Source organism: Aptenodytes patagonicus, chromosome 1 (assembly GCF_965638725.1).
Source record: "Aptenodytes patagonicus chromosome 1, bAptPat1.pri.cur, whole genome shotgun sequence".
In the NCBI taxonomy this organism is placed as follows: Eukaryota; Metazoa; Chordata; class Aves; order Sphenisciformes; family Spheniscidae; genus Aptenodytes; species Aptenodytes patagonicus.
Window position 1 is genome coordinate 169,654,524 of NC_134949.1, and position 22,785 is coordinate 169,677,308.

A 22,785-nucleotide genomic window follows, 5' to 3' on the forward strand; every position below is an offset into this window, starting at 1 on the left:
GAGTTCCAACTTCACATTAAAAAGGGAAACAATCATAATGCAGAGTGCTGCACAGTCGTCCACACTGCAGTCTTTCCAAGGACTAAGGACACTTTCTAAATTATATTAGCATCTGATCTGCTGCTGGGGACTTGTCTCCAGCTCATCCTCATAGTACACATTTCCCATTCCCTCCTTTTATAATTCATCTTCCCTTCTGTGTCATATTGAGAGAATCAATATTAGAAAAAAAAATCTTTAATTGGATAAAGAGAATGATAGAGAATTACGCTAAGGAGTTAGAGACATCTTCACTTTTTTCTGAATGCGACCTCAGATTTTCGGAGTAAATCTTCCAACTTCAGGGATAACCTTTCCACCATTCTCCTACATGTGTGCATATGGCCCGTTACCTGGGGTTAGCCAGCTTTACTGCACCTGTTTGCAGGCTTTCTACCTACGTGCAAAGATGCAGCTCTGCAATCCTCCTTGCAATGCCGATTTACACCTCTTAGTGCCAGACCCTTTCCAACTTACACATATGCAGAAATACTCAGGGGGACACTTTCAACACAAATACTGATTTCATATTTAGATAAAGCCATGACTAAATATTCTGAAGCTCTTTTCCTTTTTGCTAATCTGCAGTTTGTAAGAAAAGCTCAATACAGTGCGACTTGTAAATACGGACACAACCGTAAAAACTGCTTAATGTTCATTATGAAAGACAAGCATTAGCAAATTGTGACACTGAACCCTTGATCTTATAAAGATCTTACATAGGCTGAGGACCTGAGATTGGAGTACTGATCAGAAACAAATAAAAACCCCAAACTGTCCTTGTCAATTCTTTCTAGGTATAAAAGATGTGTTCAATACTGCTTAAGTGGTTTGCATGACAATCCCTCTCAAATGCAACTGAGTCCTTAGTGTTTGGAAGCCAGAAGCCCTCTAAGAGACTCTGTACATCACAAGAAAATCACGCAGGAAAAAACTATAGCCTTAAGGCTACAACGAGGCAGACTATAAAAAAGCTGCTTTGCAATAACAAAAATCACGGGAGATCCACAGTTCATCTTGCAACAGTGAACATAATTGCAAACCTAAATTTTGCATTTGAAACTAGGAGACAAAAATTATAAACCTCTGTATGCATATCTAATCTCTTTTTTCAACATTAGCCAAGCCTGCAGGCACTTAACAGTCCGATTCTTGATGTCATTGTAATTAAAGGCAATACTCACAAGGCTGATAAGCATACCAGCTGTAAGTTAACCCCTATCTTAGCCAAACTGACAACTGCAAATGTGATATCTCATTGTAAAGAAAAGAACATTGGAATTTATTATGGATAACTGACTTTTAAATCCCATAACCTTGAAAATAAGTAAATTATATCCAGCCTACCGTCAAACTTCTTGTGCCGGGATACAAAAGTGGTGCGTACAAAGTGACTTGTCTCCTCCACCAAGTTTTCAAACTCCAGTTTGCTCTGTTGGCTTAACTTGTCCTCCATTTCTGAGGTGCAACATGTATATTCCTGAGGGCAGATTCTCAAATGTTCCCCTGGAATCACAAGAAAAAAGGAATTAGAAATATTTGAATACAGATAGAAATGTGTCAGAACCAAATATACATGATGTCTCTTCAGTTAAGGAAGGTGGGCTACCCAAAGAGCTCTTTAAGGCTTGACTACTTGATGGGAACACTTTGAATCTGTGTCAACAACTTTGCCATAGTTGGGCATTCCTCACACAGGAGGGGAGACACACTTTGCAGAGTTGTTTTGATACTTCAAAAGGTAGAATTGTCTCATGCCAAAAGTGATTCCTCATGCTGAAGAAGCCTTCCTCATAAACAGACATATACTTAAAAATGCAAAGACATTTGCTTGCTTTCTGTTTGTATTCAGAATGCCTGGAGAAATACCTAGTGAGATGACCTGTTACAAGCCATCGGAGCTGTCTTGCTGTCAAAACCTGAAAAACAGAAATTATGTATTTCCGTAGCTAGGTCCCACTTGCCCAAATGCACCGAAACATTCTCCCCTTCTACACTTCCTTCCCTTCCGCTTGAGTAACTGTATTTTAATGACTGTATTTGGGTGCCACATGTTTTCTTGGGCAGCATTTCTTGTCAGACCGAGCAAGTGCTCTGCTGAGTAGGAGAAAGCAATGAAGAGTTTAATTAATGCTTATGTTATACGGAAATGCAATGTAAAAGGTAATGAAAGCCTCTTATTTAATTCAATAGATTTATCTCTTGAAGCACTGTGCCAGTTCTTCTGACAATATTGCTTTCTTTGGTACAATTTGCAAGTGGAAACCAATTCTTTAGCTCATGAAATTAAAATGGTCTGTTATTACATGAGATGTGAATTTCCAATTGACACTGTACTATGGGTGTCAGAAACATTTAGCTCAGTTTGCACAAAGGCAGGAAATTCTATCATTCCCTCGAGAAATAAAAAGAATGATCTGCCTCTATGATTAAAGTTACTTGTAAGGCAATGAAAATATTTAGCTTTCTGTACACCGAATCCTGATTAAAAATCCCTCTGCAAATCTCTTAAAGGTGCAAATAAAATGATATAAAAAGCCCAAGGGTTAAATAAATACTGTGGACCTGATTCTCATTTATATTGAGGCTCCTTTCTACCACTGCTGAGCCATAAAGAAGATTTAAATGTAGTTTATACCTACTTTAAGGCTACTTTTCACCATTCTTATTATGTAGTGAGAAGAATCAGGCCCTAAGGTTTATGCTTCCCAGGAGTATAATACATTTAGCTGCTGCATCATTTTGAAAACAGCATCAAAAAGAGGTTTGCACATGCAGAGTGTTGAGTTTGCACATGCAAAGTCTTGAGTTTGCCCTCACCTTATTCCAGTTTTTGTTTCAGTTTTTGAATGAAGACTTTTAATTTGAAATTTAGCCATTCCTCAACCCTGACCCATCACGCCAGTCTTAATTTGTTTTTCCTGCAAGAGTTCATAATATATGAACTATAATGACATGAGATTTCTTTCTGCAGGCTCAAGACTTTTTAAAAGCTCACAGATACACATCTTCAGAAAGGATCATTTAATTATTATCAGTTGCTGTTCAGCAGTACTACTTACAAGTCCCAGTCATGTCCAAAAGCACCATGCTATAAAACATTGTATAAACCTGGAAAAAGAGATATCCCATGACCACCAAAATATTGTAAGGATTATTTTCCATGTCTACTACACCCAACACAATAAATTAATTCCTCTCCATTCTCAAAATCACGCATCTAAGCCATAAACAACACATAGAGGGACTGGTGAGCCAGCTGCTGTCAAACATAAATGACAGTGGCAAAATAATGGTTGCCTTACCCTCTACATCACTGTCACATTAAACTGAAACTATTCAACAGTAACATGTGACTGCGGAGGTACCATAATCACAGTAAGAATTATTTTAGTAACAGTAATGTTCTGAGTTTTTATTAGATGTCAGAAAGACAAGGAAAGCTGAAATATTGTGTCATTAGAAGCAGTCCTGTGTGCTTAATTAAATAAAAAAATATACCCTATCCATAACGTCTGTAAACCCCCTTCCTTGATAAACCCAGGGGTTTTTGCTCATTGGAAAGCACTGGGTAGACCTACTATCCTAGTGCCAGCCACAGTGGTAGTTTATGCTTTCTGTAATGATAATGTCCTCCAGTGCTGTTGCAGTAAAAAATTTTTATAAAATTCAGTCTTATTTCCTCTGTTCAAGTTTTTTTTCTCTTCTGTCTGGCTCTGTTTGTTTTTCAGAATTGCCAGACTATCAGCTGAACTAATGCTAATCATCAAGGCACTGCGCTTCCTGAGTAACAGCCATGGGTCTAGATTTTTAAGACATTATGTTATGCTGAGTATTATGACAAATTAAAGCATATTGAACTCAGTCTAGCAGTCATTTTTGTAGCAATATTCATTTTTCTCACGCTTACTTATTTACAGTCTTACTTTCTCTTTACTACAAAAATGACTTCCCACCTTGGCTGCTACAAACTCATTCAGATTCCTACTGCACTTATTTCTTAGACATATATTTTCATTAAGTTTCTTCTTTTTAATTTACTATATCTTCATTGATTCATGAGGCTCTTGACTGCTGAAATATGAAACTCATGCTCACAACTTCTAGACCACATCATTGCTTTCCTCTCCTGACGATGTATCTTCCTAAATCATCTATACTAACCACCCGCCTTCATCACAAAAACTTTGCTAAACTATCATCAGCTTTTTTAAAACAACATTTCTAGTTCTTCTCTCCTCCACTGTCATATACTCCCTGCATTTTGGTAGAAAGAAATAATAATGTAAATATTGCGCTACTCTTCATATTCTGGTTCAAGATTTTTTTCCTGCTGCTGTTTCCTGCACTGGAGGTTCAGGTCAGATTATAGATAAAGCAAAAGCATTTTCTATTGCTCTGTGCCAATGGAGTGTTTGTAGGCCTAAGACGTTCAAGTATACTTTGCAAAGATGAAGTCTTTGGAAATTGTAGCTCATGAGCCCTAGCATGTTTGTACCGACCATGACTGGCTGCACCCTCCAAAGGCTCACAACTTGGACAAAAACTTGGACAAAAACTTGGGCCCTTTCCTGGGAATGGCGAATGGAAACTCTCTGACAAGCGGTCACTTCTGTATGCTTAATCTTAATTTCCTTTTTAAAAGCAGCAATTACCATTTTGTGTTTGTTCTTATTAAACCTCCAACTCATGTTAGAATCGCCAGGTCATTAGTTCACTCCTTGGACAAAAAAAGCGGACACTATTTCTTTTTTTAATTAAGGGGTGTGTGCTTTATTTTGGATTTTTTTTTCTTTTCTGTGTGCAAATCTGTGATACAACAGACGGCTTGGACTGGAAATAACTCTGCAGGCTCTATTTGATTGTGCTTCCTCTATTTCCCTGAACAGGATCATGTTCCATTTGCATTTTGTAATATACTGTTCTATTACTCTAAAAGGAGTTTAATCACTGATTTGTGTATTTGCACACCTTAAGTATTTTGCAGGCTGAAAATGTGCTCACAACTAATGTACCAATTCTTGCCCTGGGAAACTCCATGTAGTCTACATTCTTATGCTAATTTTAGCACAGATTTTTATGGCACAAGTGGCATTGGATATAACTGACTAGTTTTTCCTTGTTGCAAATGGTGTCTCCCCAGACAAGTTTGACAGAATGTAGTTACGCTGCACCAGCATTTTGCCAGACTAAACAAGTATTAACTCAGCAGTTCCCAGCGACCTACCACAACTCTTCTAACCACTGCTTCCAGCTGAAGATGCTGACCTACATATCTCTCCTCATGTGGCTTATGTTATATAAATCAAATCAATTGCCTACTACAAATTCAGCTACCAGTATTCAATTTCGGTTTTATTACAGCTGTAATCTCACACCTGCCTTCACATGATCCAAATTGGCAAGTTTTGCAGCTGAATTTGGCAATCCTGCTAGCATGTTGCTTTGAAGTGTGATAAAACAATTTATAAAGCACTTGTTTTATATTCAGATATATTGCAGTTGGGTGTCCCCATAACATACTACAAACCTCACAAGAGTCTTTAGAAAAATTGCAACTTACAACTTTCAAGCTGAATAAGTGCTTCTACTCTGTATCAAAATGCCAGAACTGATTTGAGCGGTAACTACTTGCAGAAGATACAATCTGAAGGAGCTGTAAACCCTATGGAATATAACATTACCCTTAACAATTTCACTGCCAAATTTCCTGAACACCTGATGCAAGCATTGGTTACATTATTAGAACTGGAAGCATGATCACATAAAATATTTTACATCAGCCAGAATTTTTTATGGGTCATGTTGCAAGTTTAACAATTTCAGAAACAATTCTTTCTGAGGCAGTCAGTATTTTATAGTTTCTATCCTAATCATAAATTAAAAAACCTGATATTGTTCTGTTGGCAGAATGGTAGGACTAATTGTATGACTGGTGAGAATAGAAACATATAGTCACCGCGCTGTTTCATAAATCCAGCAATGAATAAATGATAATAAATAAAAGCGGTAAATTCAAGGTGTGCTTTCAAACTTGGTCACCCTGTATGCATCAACAGAGCCTAAAGGAAGAGAAGATAGCTCTGCATCCTTCATCCTGCAGATCAGACTAATGTGATTGGGCTTTGTCATTAACCATGTTCTTTAAAATTAGAAATACCTGCTTCAGGCCTGCTCATACTCAGTCATTTGTGGAGAAGCCAGTGTAATTTATTAACAGTATGAAGTTTAACAAAGACAAGTGCAAAGTCCTGCACCTAGGACGGAATAAGCAAAAAGCCCAGTACAGGCTAGGATCTGCACGGCTGGGGAGCAGCTTTGCTGAAAAGGACCTGGGCTCCTGGTGGACAACAAGCTGAACATGAAGTCAGCAGTGCACCGCGGCAGCAGCAAAGGCAAATCAGATACTGGGCTGCATCCACAGGGGCATTACTAGCAGAGATAGAGACATGATCATGCTACTTTACTCAGTGCTTGTCAGGCTGCACCTGGAGACCTGTGTCCCATTCTGGCCCCCACAATTCAAGGAAGATGCGGACAGACCAGAGAGGGTCCAAAGGAGGGCCATGAAGATGATCAAAGGATTGGAGAATCTGCCCTGTGAGGAAAGACTGAAGGAGTCAGGTCTTTTCTCCATGGAGAAGAGAAGGCTCAGGGGAGACCTCATCACAGTGTTCCAGTACTTAAAGGGCAACTACAAAGAGGATAGAGGCTCTCTCCTCACAAGGAGCCACATGGAGAAGACAAGGGGCAACAGGTAGAACTTGCACTGGGAGAGGTTTCATCTTGACATAAGAAAGAAATTTTTTACAGTGAGAACAGTCAATCACTGGAACAACCTCCCCAGGGATGTGGTGGAGTCCCCATTGCTGGAGGTTTTCAAGATGTGATTGGACAGGGTGCTAGTTAATCCCACCTAGGCTCCCTTTCCTACAATGCCTTGGACCAGATGATCTGTCGGGGTCCCTTCCAACCTGGGCTGTTCTACGGTTCTGCGATTAGGCACTACAGAGCTTCCTACATCTCAGAATTATAAAGGACTGGAACAGCTGGAGTTTTGTTTCTAAATTAACATTTTCCACCTCATTTTCTGTATTTTTAAAAATTATTTTTAAATATTATTTTAAATTATTTTAAAAATATGATTAATAGAGGTAAAACAAAAACCTCATTCATCTTTAACCCTTGCCCACCATTTTGAGATTTGGATTTTTTTCTGCATTGGTGATGATGTTTCTGAACACCTGCTTTTTGATGTTTTCAATTTAAGTGCTCTACTGGTGAAATCAGGAGCATGGAAGAACTCTTCATGATCACATTATTAATTTTCTATTTTAGAAAACTATTCTCCAATACACTTATACCCTTCTGTCACTCATATATGCAAAGAGAAAACAGTGCTGTGGAAGAATTTGAGTCACAATCATCTTTAACTTAAAAAAAAAAAAAAAACAAATAAACAGCAGTATCATGTTTTCTGCATCCAACTTATTTAGCAGTTAAAACTAAATTAGAAGCATGAGTTTCATCATTTCAGCCAATATTCAAATAGTGAAAATTAAAATATCATTTTGTTGGACAAAACCTGTTCCCTAACCAAAAAGTCCTAAGGCTCCTTCTGACTTTGTAATTATCTTCTCTGTGGGGTATAACAGCCCTGCAAGCAGCCTCTGTAAAATTGTACCTGACATTCAAGTCGCAGAATTGAACTTTCCTACTCAAACTAAAAGGAAACAGATTATGTTTTAAATTAATTCCACTGTAATATTGGCCTGACAAGTGATGACGGGAGCAATATTTGCACAGAAAATGACAGCTGAAGGAAGGGAGGGAAAGCTGTCTGTAACATACAGGTCATGTCGTCAGACACAACTCTCCTAATTTTAATCAACGGAATATTGAACTTGAAAAACTTGTATGTCCAGTGGACTCCAATAAACCCGTGCAACTACCCCACGAAAGAAAATGACTCATTTGTTTGCCTTGGACCCAAATCATCTTTGCTCAGATTCCTTTTGTTCCTTGAGTGCTCTGAGGTCAATTAAAAAATGAACGCCTTCCAAAGAGACTGATAATTAGTTAGCAGTCTCTTCATTACGGGTCCCACAGGGAACATTCATTTACAAGAAGCCCTGACCCTGTTGTCCTTGGGAAGCCCTCAGTAATAAGTTACAGAAGCGGAGGCAAAGGCAAACCTGTTCAGACTAGGACTGTACAGATGCTAAAGAAAGAGCTGAAGTCCCTAGAGTCTTCCTAACTAAACTACTAGAAGCAGTACCACTACTCCAACACTCAGGTTCATTTTATTTTCCAAGCATACACAGTCAGACAATTGGTTTTTGATAGCACAGTTTGTGAGAAGAATCTTTAGTTACCTCTCGGGTTGTGTATTACTGGCGTTGTGCTCAGTGCCTTGTGGAAAGCAAATGGTAAGGCTGTGATTCAGCACTGTATAGTTTCATCATCTCCCTGGCTACGTGGCTGCAATTTTCTGATTTCAAAGCATGTTTCCACCTGGGAATGGCAGCCAACTTCCCCTCCCCCCTCAACTGATTTTTGATGTTTATTATGTCCCCTACTATACTAGCAGAAATGTCTTATATAGCATTATAGTGAGAAGTAGAACACAAGCAGCACATCGCTTTACCATGACCATAAAACACAGTGCAAGCAGGTTTTGTATTTCAGCTGCTCTCAGAACGATTTTATTATTAAGATAACAGGATGAGATTGTACACATTCATGCATTTATAAAGATTTTAATCAACATTCGTCACATAAAACTGAAATCCAAAGGTGTGATTGCAGCACATGATATATCAGAGACAGATTTATACCACTTAGTTCATGTACCTACAGAAATACAATCACAGTAGGACAGTGTGGAGTTAGTTACCTGAGGCTAACTGGGTATGCTGTACTGCCAAAACAAGTCCTTAAGATAGTTACACCATTACTAATATCCATGCAGCGAAAGTTAAAGCTGCATGAGCTACAGTCATGCCATTTGATTGCACTGTCAAGTATACTTTAAAGCCATGCAGATCCCTTGCTGATCAGTGTATTGTCATATATAAAATCCATGTTTCTAAAACACTGAACTTAGCAACAACTGTTTAAAAGTCCTTAATCACAGTGCTCTTCTCTTATTCATATGGCTTCGGTCAGTCCAAGGAAACCTTTTCATGCTACCATTAAACAGATGAATCTACCTTCCCGCCTTCTGATTGATAATGACCTGCTTTCCTGCAATGCCAGGCATAGAAACAGTTCACAAAGACAACCATGATATAGGTCGTGTTGGTCTTAAGTCAGAGGCTGTAATGGGTACATAAGTAGTAAGATTTTGGTGCTTCTGCCATAAGCTCTTTACTGAGATACTCTTCAGCCTAATCTCTTTCCTAGTCGCTTAAGGATAAAAGGGTACAAAAAGGGAGGCTACAATTTATAAAGACTTCAGAGTCCTGTTATCATACTGGCGCAAGATCTACCCATGAAATTTCAGGGCCAGAAACTCTGGCACCCGTCCTTTCATTTCTGTTTGGAACCAACCACTGTAAAGAACAAACTGCCCCCATCAGCTCCTAAGTATTAACCTTACTGTGACACAAGTCGTAAGGCAAAAAGCAAAGCACTTTCTCCAAGTTTGTGTGTCTTTGACTTTACAGGGGAGAAAAAACCCTTCCCTTTTTTCCCGCAGAGAAGCATGCTAAGAATATGGCCCTAGGTAAAATGGACAGAGAAATCAGTCAATGCAAAAGAGTCCAAAACATGCAAAAAATAATGTCCGGTGACCCCCGTGCAGGAGTTCCACGGTCTGTGAGCCAAGTTTGGTCCAAGTTTGTGTGTCCTTGGCTCGGTTTTACAGATCCAATTGCTGTTACAGTGTGAGAAAGTCCATGCTGAAGCCAAGCAAGGTACTGGGAGCAAAACCACTGACAGGATTGTGGGAGTTAAAGGATTCAAGACGAAAACTTCTGACATGTGAAGCTATAAAACCCCATGGAAAAACAGTGCTGAACTGGAGATTGGCAACCCAGCAACAAGGAAGATCAGCCCATTCCCAACATGACTGATGACTGCACGGCCACCAGAGAATTATCGGGTCTTATCATTGATGGCAATCATACTATTGTTTAGCCTCATAGCTCATTAGTCCTAGTTATCTATAATGTGCAGTAACCAGAAGATGATTGTTTTGTACTCTTGTACATAATCTGCAGTTGTGCATATTCTGCAGTGATTCGGAGAGAGTTGACTCCCGGGGTTAGGGGAAAAACTTCCCCAGCTGCTTCTCCTGGTGGGCCAAATGGGAGAAGACACCATAGCAGGGGAGTGCCTTTTTTCTGCAAGTTGCTCATTGCCAGTGGCATCTCCTTCAGGTGAGAGGGCCTCAGAACTACAGAAATAAGCATTTAGTTCTTTCCTAAAGGTGCACAAGAGAATGTTCTGTGACTTCCTACAGTAAATCTTACACAGTTTAGGAACTCAGACCTTTTTCTGCCCACTCCTACCAAAATTCACACTGCTGAAATCACTCTCCTTCAATGACACCAGCTGACACAGGAGGAAGAAGTACCGGTACAGATTTCCAATGAGATTGTGCCAATGGAGAGTTCTGTTGTGCAAGATCTTTTCTATTGACTTTTTTTTGACTATTTTTAGACTGTTTTGATTCACTTACGTGACAAGAATAGCTTCACTGAACTGAAAAAAACCCATGCATTAAAGTATGAATAAAAATATCCTGAATTACAAGGCTTCTGACTATCAATATGAATCTAAAGCTTCTCTCTGGATATTGTCAACTATAGCATGAGACTAGACATTCTATTATTAACACCATAGATAGGCAAACTTTTGATGAATAAGCAGGAAATTCTGAAACATTTTCAATAAATGATATTTCCTTAGGAATATCAGGATTCAGCAATACAGACTGACATTCTTGAAATCCTTTGTTCATTGCTGCTATCAGATTCTTGGTTTCAATAACCAGCTGTCAGGTCTCAGAGCCTGGGCTGGGGCGTTCAGGTGCTCCCATCTTTGAGGCAAACTGAACTCATGGGCATCCCTCCAAAGAGGGAGGCAGCTGGTGTGTGTGTCTAGAAGCCTGGAGGTGTTTGGACTGAAAGTGGTTCAGAAAACAGTGCTGTCGCTCTTCAGCAGAAGGTGGGAAGTCTTGAAAGCTTCCTGAGTCTGGACTATGTGATTTCTTTCCTGTTACCGTCCCAAGGCTTTCTCAGAGCTTGCCAGTTTTGAAAACCTTTGAGGTTTCCATGTTTTATATTATAGGAGATAGAAATCCTCTCACCTTCTGGTTCAGGTCAAGTTGTCAGGTTTCTGTACCCTTCCCCATGCATGCAAAGCCTATAGCCATACCCCTAGACAAAAAGGGGCCAGTAATTGATCCGTATGGTCAGAGGAGCTCGCACCCATGTTTCTTAGGGCAAATTCCCCTGTACGCAATAATCTGGGAGCAGAGTAGTTGAACTAGTAAAAAAGAGCCAGCATAGGACCTAACGATTTTGGGTCCAGTGCCTGAACTCATTCCTTAGCCCTTTTTCAGAGATCCTGACAGGCGGGATTGTTGATCTGCTCGAGGGTAGGAAGGCTCCACAGAGGGATCTGGACAGGCTGGATCGATGGGCCGAGGCCAATTGTATGAGATTCAACAAGGCCAAGTGCCGGGTCCTGCACTTCGGTCACAACAACCCCATGCAGCGCTACAGGCTTGGGGAAGAGTGGCTGGAAAGCTGCCTGTCGGAAAAGGACCTGGGGGTGTTCGTTGACAGCCGGCTGAACATGAGCCGGCAGTGTGCCCAGGCGGCCAAGAAGGCCAATGGCATCCTGGCCTGTATCAGAAATAGTGTGGCCAGCAGGAGTAGGGAAGTGATCGTGCCCCTGTACTCGGCACTGGTGAGGCCGCACCTCGAATCCTGTGTTCAGTTTTGGGCCCCTCACTACAAGAAGGACGTTGAGGTGCTGGAGCGTGTCCAGAGAAGGGCAACGAGGCTGGTGAGGGGTCTGGAGAACAAGTCCTGTGGGGAGCAGCTGAAGGAACTGGGTTGTTCAGTCTGGAGAAGAGGAGGCTGAGGGGAGACCTCATCGCTCTCTACAACTACCCGAAAGGAGGTTGTAGCAAGGTGGGTGTCGGTCTCTTCTCCCAAGTAACAAGCGATAGGACGAGAGGAAATGGCCTCAAGTTGCACCAAGGGAGGTTTATATTGGATATTAGGAAAAATTTCTTCACCAAAAGGGTTGTCAAGCATTGGAACAGGCTGCCCAGGGAAGTGGTGGAGTCCCCATCCCTGGAAGTATTTAAAAGACGTGTAGATGTGGTGCTTGGGGACATGGTTTAGTGGTGGACTTGGCAGTGTTAGGTTTACCGTTGGACTCGATGATCTTAAAGATCTTTTCCAACCTATATGATTCTATGATTCTGTGATTCTAACAATCAGCTAGAGTAGGGTACTTCAGAGGTCAAAGGACTCTGGATTCAGAGAGCCTGGCAGAGCAGGCATGACATTGTCCTTGACTTTAAGAGGTCTCCTGGCTTGAAGGAGGATACAGGGCAGGTGTGCCCTGCACTGCTGATGCTGCAAGCTTGGGAACGTAGGCATTCTTGCAGTCTAACAGAAAAACCTGCTTACAATATAATGATATTTCTTTAAGTCAATTATTTTCTAACAGAACATTGTTTGCTCTGAAAACTTTTACCTCACTCTAATTAACAGAAACTATGCTTCCATAATATCAGTCAGCCACAGTAATCGCTGCCAAAAGGAAAATGAAAGCTTTTTAGAGAAGAGGATAGTAGCTTAGCGGCAACAATTGCAGATTTCAACTATTCCCAATAGTGCTTGAGATCTGAATCTATTGTTAGTCCTACACAGTGGGGTTTTTTGTTTGTGTGGCTTTTTTCTTTTCTTTTTTTTTGTATTGGATTTAGACACAAAAAAGACTGAACAAGTTTTTTAGCTCTTTTTATTACTGTACTTTTGTCAATGCCCTCTATGGCCTGTGATACTTGGCAAGGGTCAGGGTCTTCAAAATCAATAACTGAATGTAACAGAGTTTCTTGCCCTTCAAGTGTTTTAATGTTAAAGGTTTGACCTTTATGATTAAAGATCAGCTTGAAAGGAAATCCCTATCTATGTCTGAAGTCTTCTCTTATGTAACCGTATTTTTGAATGGACATTTTTGACTGCAAAAATAAAAGGCTTCTGTGCACTTTTATAGACTTAAATCATTTAAATAGAGAAGGATACAGTAATAAGCTAGACAGGTTCTATCAGTCCTTTAGAGAATTACTGTTACCTTCTTAATATGCCTTTTTGGCACATTTGTCCAGTACAATCACAGCTTTTGACTGGCTGCTTACAGCAGTGACCTCTGCTTAACTTGTGGTTACCTTGCAGCCCAGACTTTTGGAAAAAAAAACCCCGAAACAACAACCAACCTTTTTTTTTATTTATTTATTGAAAGAACATCATATGCTGAGTCTGATAGGCGTTGTGTTTTCCTTGAAGAAGCTTGATAATTCTTCTTCGTTATGGCTAAATGGGCTATTTCCTATAAAGAAGTCAAGGCACTCTTTAGTCCTATTTACTCTGTGCACTTTAGCTGACTTAATATGGACAGATACCATCCAAATAGAATACTTGTCTCAGGGAGGAAACTCCCTGCAGATCTACAGCAGATGGAGCCGGGAAGAAAGTAGGCAAAGACTATGTCATAGTTGTTTGTGCTTACTCTCTTTAGCATAAGGAAGGCTCTAAGGCATCTGTCTAAATTCAGAGCCCATTGAATACATTTCTCTCTTGGTTCCTTGTCTCAGAAACCACTCAGAATAAGGCATTCCCTGGCCTCTGCTGCATGGATGGAGCCACAGTAGGATGTATCACAGTAATGACAGGTGGAAATTTGAAGAAATCTCTGGGCACGCCTGCACAAACCTCAAGTGACTTTGCCCACCCTACCCCAAAAACTGTAAAAACCCAGTAATTGTAAAACTCATAAAAATGTGTAAGTCTGCACTGCAGAGGCAGCTATAATGCGTCCAGGTCTTACTATTATCTCTGAAGATCTAAGTCTAAGGATTTCTCATTCCCTGTGGAAGCGCCTATCGCCTTCCCTGGGTGCCTTGGGTTAAACAGTGTGAAATTGCCTTGCTTTCCTGCCCTCCCTCCCCTCTCCTCCTGCAACGCTGTCCTCGGAGGGAGCCCTGTGGCCCTCACTACCAAGGGGGGGGCATACAGTGTGCTGCTGTCCCCGTCCCAAAGTAGAAGTGCTTTCTGAGCTAAAGCAGTGATCATTTACACCCGTAACAGGGAATGACTGTGGTTACCTATAGAAATCTTTGCAAACCGCAAGAATAAATCTGCAAAATAAGAGCTAGGTACACATGCACATAATTCCAATATGAATCATGTATATTTAGGAAAGAGTAATATTTTGGGATTTTTTTTTTTTCTTCTGAATGAATTATATAGTTCAACTCTGGGCCCAACAGCAGCAGTAGTAAATATATTACAGTACTTTCTGGTGCTGTGTTGGACTAATGCATGCCTAAAATCTTTTGCCTGGAATATTTTTCTTTTGTCAGCTTGGCAAAAACCTTGAAAAGAGGAAAAAATAGTACGAGGCAATGCCCCTGAAGTTTTTTTTTTAAATACGAGTTACTAGTAGTTGCTAAATTCTAGTAATGCTGATATTTTCAGTCAACAGTATTGACTTTTACTGTCATTAGAATTATTTTTAATAGAAAATGTCCTAATAAAACTCACATTATGCTTTTCCTTATCACTGTCTTTATCGACTATCAAAAGGAGGTCATATATATTTTATTCTCCTTGTATATCACAAATACAGTTATAAAAGATGACTGACAAGTTTCAGTTAAGGAATACATGTAGTAAACTATATGTATGAACAACTTCAAATTCTTTTCCAGTCTTTCCAGAGTATCTGTCTCCTTGGCAAGTAAAGGTAATGTCTGTAATAACAGAGTGGGGAAAAAAAAGAAAAGAAAAAAAGCCTAGGTTATCTGGTAAACTGTGTAAATCATCTAAAGGAAGGTCTCCACTGCCTGTCGCAGGAACGGCCCTTCTATTTCTATATGACTTTAAGTTACTGCAGAACTGTGCCACATTTCTTGAATGTCAGCCTGTGTAGTCTCTCTTTCCTGGTTTGATTTATGGGCAATAAGGAGGTACCAGGAGATGGAACTTCGCTCTGGGGTGGCCATTTAAACAATCAGTCTGGAAATAGTATGTACAAATGATGAACATTTGCACAAAACTACGTACGTAATTAAATGCACGGCATGAAAAAAATATACTTTCTTCTTGTGAAACTGTTGAAAGCCATTCTCAGAAAAATTGGAGTGAAGTTTGGCTGCTTCTGTGATGAAAAATATCAAGATTGGTCTGCTTATAGTGGGTTTATGAGATGAGGCAACAAATCATGTTCTGTAAAAGCTAAGACTCGGTCATCAGCAAAACAAGTCAGAATGGTTTATGAAAAAGACATATACAAAATATACACACCTGCCAGTAAATAACCTCTTCACTGAGTTGGTGCTTTTCTAAATTACAGATTAGGGATTCAGGATCCTAATAAATACAATATACTACTGGTTAATAGCTCTCACAGCATTTTCTGTTTTTGAAAGAGATTTATAGATTTACAATGAGGAACATTATAGTGCAGGTGCTATTAACTTCACTAAAAGCTATGCATAAAAAAGGAAAAGCAAATCCTGTACATCTTCCATTAAATAGAAAATACAAAAGCATTTTGTTAAAGTTTCTCCTCGTGTACTGTTTCCTAAGAAAAAAAGTCTGTATTTCGAGGTGACTTCTAAGCATTGCAATTAATTTGGTGGAGTTCACAAATTGCTTAATGAGTACTATGTTTAATGAGTATTCTCTGAAACGTTATGGCTATTTTCTACATCCATTCAGCACAACAGCAGTTTTGAGCACTTGTTCCAGATGTTTCCAACCATTTTCTGCCAAATGCAAATTCACTTCCTGAGTGATTGAATTATCAATGCCAATTTTAGCTGATACTGCTCTTAAAAGATTAATGTCCTAAGGGGAGAATCAGATTACTACTTGCGTTCTTTTAACATCACTTTAAGAATACTCTCAATCCCCTTCCACTTGGACAGCATGCTTTTTAAAAACAACATAGCATGGTTGAGTAGGTTTAGCCTTCTCACAATATGGTTACAAGCAAAGTATCTGAAGCTAAAATTGTATCTTCATGGAGTTATCGTCCGAAATTAATACTGCATAGTCTCATGACAAAGTTCTAAAACTTTACATAAAAACTATTAAAAACAAGTCATAAAACAGCCATCTAGGCTACTCCTTGCTGTCATTTAATAATTCACTATTATCTGACTACCTCAGGTTAACATTACTTCCTAAAATATGAAAAGCTACCCACAACATTCAAAATAAACTTCTGAAATAATGTTGATGATGATGATGATGATGATGATGATAATTCTGCAATAATTTCTGCACCTGAAAGTTCCACTAAGCTCTATGGGATGACTTACACACCTGAAGTTACTCATCAATAATTACTGCCAGAAATAAAATTCAGCAGCACAAGCTGATGGACTGCATAACTTTTATTGATTTCTGGGTTTTAAATTTATAATTGACTTATTATTGACCATTTATTGATTATTGAATTATTAATTTCCCTTTTTCATAGCGCTCTAAAATATAGGAAACTCCGTGGATGATCATGAAAGAATCTGAGACTCTGATCTTCTTAGGTTTGGCCAAACAGGATATAAAATTAATCAAACCTAATGGCTTTTAGGTAAAGTTTTATTTGGGATACAATTAACTAGCATGATTCATGTATCACATTATCAAAGTCCTTGCTTCAAACTTTCCTTATTGTAACCTATAAATGTGTGGTCACACTTAAATGACTACTTATACATAATCTGGTGATAAATTCAGCTGAGACAACCTTAATGTACTGATATCTAAGATATCTAAGAAAACATCAAATTAAGCACCTGCACTGTCCTCTTCTTTCAAGTGATACTTAAGGCAAGCTTCCGGTGCAAGAAACTGGAAATACTGTGCAATAAAGAGTTTAATTTCCTGTAATAATCTGAAACTATTATTACTATTACTATGAACATAAAATTCTGTTAAAAAGTTTAAAAAATTGGTAATCATATAATAATAAGACTTAGGCACAGGTGCTAGCGACAGAATCTTGTAAGGTCTCACAATAATAATTCTAAGTTGATTTGCAGTTTACTATAGCTATGAAGATGAAATAAGTAATACAAAAAGAGATTCAAAGCTTTAGCCAAACTGCCTCCTTCGGGAATGAATTCTAAAGATATGAACTGACCTTCCTGCATTTTTAAAGGCAGATACTGCATACTTCATGTCAAGCTGCAGATCTGTGAGTACAGACTTTGAAAAGAGAAGCAGCAAGCAGTGATTTAATGCTAATTTGATGCATCATTCAGAGTCAAGACACCATCTAAGACTTGTTTGACAAGACACTTTCAAAGTACAAAATGATCAAACTGAAATTGTGTCAGTTATTTTATGAGCAAATCAGATTTCTGAATGTTGCAGAAGTTCCTTTACAAGGGGCTGTATCATTAGAACAGATTAATTAGATGAAAGGTGGAAGTAATACAGCGAGCGACGTCTACACCGGTGAAAGTGTGATTGATCAAAGAAATACAGTGGAATCACGTTGTCTCTGAGTGACTACATCTTACTTTATCAAATGCTCCCATAGCATTCCATTATCATTTCTGCACTTTAATTCTGCTGCTCAGAACTGAACAAAGTTCACCTATTTTGTTTCACGGAATCAAGCTAATAGCATCTTCAGTTTTGATCTGCCTAAGTCGCCCTTTTCCAAGTTTGAATGAACCCACAAACCTCAAAAAGAAATTTCAGTCAAACTTGTCATATTTTCCTTACTTACCTGCTTACTCAGTGCATAAGTTTGCATAACTATGAGGCTCAACGGTGACCGAGGATCGGACCACAACCCTTAGATAGTCTCAGTTGGATTTTAGACAGTGTAATTAAATTGTCAAACAAAGGCCTAATGCTTATGAAATATGAAAAGGAAAGGGGGACTGAAAGAAGGGGAAATGAAAAGAGACTGACAAAGAATATTAATAATTGAGGGTACAAATAATGTAACATTTGTCCAGAAAGAACCATGTCACTGCTATTTTAATTTTCATAAGCTCTCAACTAAAGTAGAATATAAAAGCAAATCACATTAGTTCTTTAGACAGAACAAAACTTCACATTATTTCAGATACTTTGAACTGAATAAATGCACCAATAATGCCACAGCATTACCCTATTATGGGACCACAGGAGAATCAAGGTTGAGTGTGGGATCAGGTAGGCAGCTTCTGCTCCAGAAGAGGTAGAGTAATGTGGATATGAGCTTGACTATGCCACATGATGCTTTGGGGCTACAAATCAGCCCCTTTTGTTAGCAGTTTTCTGATTAAGCCAGGCTTGCAAGCAGAAAACATCTCCAGGTCTTCTACATCTTCCTAATTCAGACATGGTTCTTAAGAAAGCAAGATCCAATGTCAGACTGAATAGTTTGGATCTAGAGGAAGCTTCACAGTTGCTGATCTCCAGGAAGCGGCAGCTGTCCTTCCTGAAGGTCCACTCTGCAACACACACACTGCAGCTAGTAATTCCATTCTGCTTTCAAGATTTTGCCCAATGTTGTATAGCTTTGCTGTTCATGCAATAGGTTGATTTTTTTTTCACAGAACCGTTGTTTCCACAGTAACTTTGAGGAGGTTATGTTGATTACCATATTTTTTCATGCCAAAACCCATCCAAAAGAGGGTAACAGCAAGGAGCTCGTATAACTGGGTATGGGTGACAAATCAAACATATGGAGTGTGAAAAAGAAGAGTGAAATCATGGAAGAAGAGCTAGCAGATAACTCTTCATATGAAGTTTAGCCTTTTTTTTAAACACTGAAGAGTAAAAAATGTAGTGCTATTTTTCTAGATGTAATCTGTAGTATTCCAGACTTCTGGAATTCATTTAAACAATCTCATTCAGATCTTTTTACTTTACTGACTGATGTTTCTGTCTTAAAATTGCACTTATAACTACATTGCTATTTGTCAGGGTACCACAATAACAAAACCAAACACATACAACTTTAGATATATGATACATATAAGGTCTTCATATATAGAGTCTTCCTTATTCATACGGTCCTACACATATACGTCTTCAGTCTTCAGAACTGACTAGTTGGTCTCACTGAAATCTACTACATGGGCTAGGTTCAAGGACAATCAGTCTTTTAAAATTATAAATTATCTAAAGGCAGCAGGCTGAAAATTTAAAAATATGAATAAAAGCTCAGTTTTAGATAGAAATTTGAAAAAAAACCCAAACCCAGGCAATGCAGCTGTTAAACTAAGGCTAGGGCAACTAAGGCTTTACAAAAGCTGTGGGTAAAAACACTGCAGTTCATCATACAGTATTTTAAAATAATACACTTAAATACTGCTGCAAGCTAAAAATGTTTTTCCATAATCATAATGTTATACCTCTAAGAAATTAAAATGAAGAGTTTTCATTGTCAAACCATGGTAAGAATAGTGTCTTATCAAGACGCAAAGATTTAAATGCTGAGTGTATTATGTTGTTGTAGATGCCTTCAGGGGACAAATTTACCTAGGATGCTTCACTCATACAATAAATTAAGATGCTTTTCAGTTTCATCATGGATTGATGAGAGAAAATAAAAAAGATACTTTTATTCTCAGTACACTGACTTTTTCACTGAGTAATATTTAATGCAAACAGAAAGAAAAGAGAGTTTTCTGGTCTGTATCTTCTGTTCAGTTCAATTCTGTAGAACAGACTGCAGATACGATGATTGGCATGACTCACCAGACTGAAAATCTTTTCTCTTACCAGTTTTCAAGATCTATAACTTTATGAAACCTCTTCTGCACAAATATTTTCCATATGCATTTTGCTTCTTATGACACTTTAGAAAAGCTGCCTTTCTGACTCCTAGTGCTCTGTTTTCCTTTTTCTTTCAGAAAACAGCCAACAGTTTGTATATTCACTTGGGATCAATCTTCAATTCAGTCTAAGTAATACATTTAAATAATAGGAAGATCTGACTATTTTCAATTCTTTTTCAACTTTTTTACATCTGACTAAAATGAGCTGTCTATTAAAGTGACAGTCTGCTGGGTTCACCTCTCCCCATGTTACATCTCTTATAAATATTCAGAAACTTGTTTTGATGTTGAAAATTATCTCACTGTCCTTGAAAACAAAAAACCAGCACATAGTACTTGGAAAGAAGTTTTCACATATTGTCTACATTAAGTATCGTATTTACTACACAGTAGAAGGTCTGTATGATTTCAATTTATTGGACAAAAAATCCTCAGAAGTGTGCAGACAAAAGATTAGTCATTTTGCTGCAATCAGAGTCTTAAACTTACATCTGTGAGGACTTATATCTCTGCAGAGCAAAGTGCAAAGATTCATATCAAAGCATTTATGTCAAGGACAGAAATGCAAGAAAGTACAGGCTAATACTGGTCCAAACTTAATTTTCAAAAAAAAGTTAGAAAGTCTAAGATACTTCCAGTTCACAGTCTATGAAATGAGTATTTAAATGATTTTTTTTGTAAAATAATAAAAAAAAACAACCTAATTTTTCAATATAATTTCCTTCAGGCACTTAAATGCATTATAATAAAGTTTATTTACTGCATATTTACTGCAAATTCCTTTATTAGCAGGAGGAGTTAGATAAACAAGCAAGAAGGAAGGAATGATAGGAAAAAAAAAGTCCCGAAATATACTCAAATTTCAATTTAAAAAATGCAAAACATGCTATCAACAAGGAAGCTAATGGGGGGACTATTCATTCTACTTCATTTCAAATATATTTCAAAAGAAACATATGTTGCCCAGCTTGAATATACACCACTTTAGAAGCCTATGAATTAATTTCACCATGATTTGGGAGCCTATGCAATCTGGGACATGCTCAATTACAATTTTCCACTATGAACACTCTCAACATACACTCAAACAGATGCAACTTCTACTAGTTACAAGACGAGCAAGAACATCTCCTGAAGTACAACTGCAAGAATGCTTTTGGGAGCCCCCTACAATTTAGGAAGTTCCCAAAGCGTCCTTGACGTTCCCAAACCTTCCTAGTTTGGGAATCCTGCTAGATCACCAGTTACTGTCTAACTACAAAATTTTGTCTCAGTGACTACAGAGAAAAGATACATTTGCGTTGTCATTTTGACAACCAGTTTTGTAACAAATCTCAAAGTTAGGCAACATTTTTCTTTTCATTTGTTTCCCCCTGTAAATCAAATATGTTAATCCTGTTCTAAAGGTTAGCAGAAAAGTACAGACTTGCAATTAAGAGTTACACAGAAATAAGAACTTTTCTTTTCAAGATGCTGCTCTTTTTCAGAAATTAGGTGATCGTTTATGTATTTATTTATATTGGCATTGCAAGAATACAGCATTACAAATGTCAAAATTTAATGTGAGTAAATTTGCACTACAAATGCAAGGAACTGCCAGCTGGGAGAAACCTACATATGCTCTTCTTTGAGTTCATAAGCGTTTACAGGCAAACCTGGATATTCTCAGAAGAACAGAAAGCTCCATCAGTGGTAAACTGTTGACATTTCCTAGGCACAGTGGTGCATAGCTGGCTCGCCATCTAAGAGTATGGAAAGAAACAGTGAAGGCCAAAGATCTATTTATTCATTTATTCAGTAGATGATAAAAAAGAAAAGAGACAACACCATAAGGCAAATACATTTGTGGCAATAAATAGCACTGTATTGACATGTTTGTATTTTGGTCCTGAAGGATGTACTCACTGTTTTGACAATATAGGATAAATTGTATAAATGAAAATGCTGAAAGATTTTTAGGACGCATGGAAAAAATGCAAAAAAAATCATTCCTCCTAAAGAAATAATTTTAAGCAGATGCCAGTTACTGTGCACTAATCCAATGGAAATGTAAACAAATCCTCTTCAGACTTGTGTGCAACTATATTTAGATAGACATAAAAAAATGAGAGAAGAATATTTTGCCTTCACTCAATACTACCTAAATATATAAATAAAACAGTATTTCCTTATATAAAAGACTTCCTTATACTAGATCAGGGCAGAGCAGTCTGTACTCAGTACTTGATTGAAAATTAAATGTTCTTATCCACAAATTTGTCCTATCCTAACTTAAGCCAACGGCTCTCTGGTGTAATAGATTAGGACTTTGATTTGAGTGTTGATGATGGAGCTGCACAGCCACACTTTCTGCAAAATGCTGGAGGAACTTATTTTTTTGATAGAATGTTTTGAAAATTTATGGCTAATTGTACAACTGACTTCTGAATATTTAGAGGACCTGTCATCAAAAAGCCTGTGAAATATCAAGGTTACTGCAACACTATTTTAAAATTAAAAAAACCATACACACATTCTGAAGCTATTTTTATATAGCTACTGGTTAGCTTCTAAAACCTCCTTCTCCTCTGCCTGCCAAAAACTAAAATACCATCCATGTTAGCCAAAGGTATCGTGTAACAGAGTGTTGTTCCTGTTTATTGATTATTAGTTACAAATAAATTATGAAATGCAATATACGATAAAAGAGTTTAAAAAAAAGACTGTGA

General features: G+C 38.2%; 1 protein-coding gene across 1 annotated transcript in view; it reads right to left on the reverse strand.

Moving 5' to 3' along the window:
• Positions 1-22,785, reverse strand: part of GPC6 (glypican 6) — a 796,854-nt gene that overhangs the window by 552,052 nt on the left and 222,017 nt on the right. Inside the window, exon 2 of the mRNA XM_076362195.1 lies at positions 1,387-1,545. Coding sequence (XP_076218310.1) covers positions 1,387-1,545 — 159 coding nt within the window. The remainder of the gene's footprint in view (positions 1-1,386; positions 1,546-22,785) is intronic.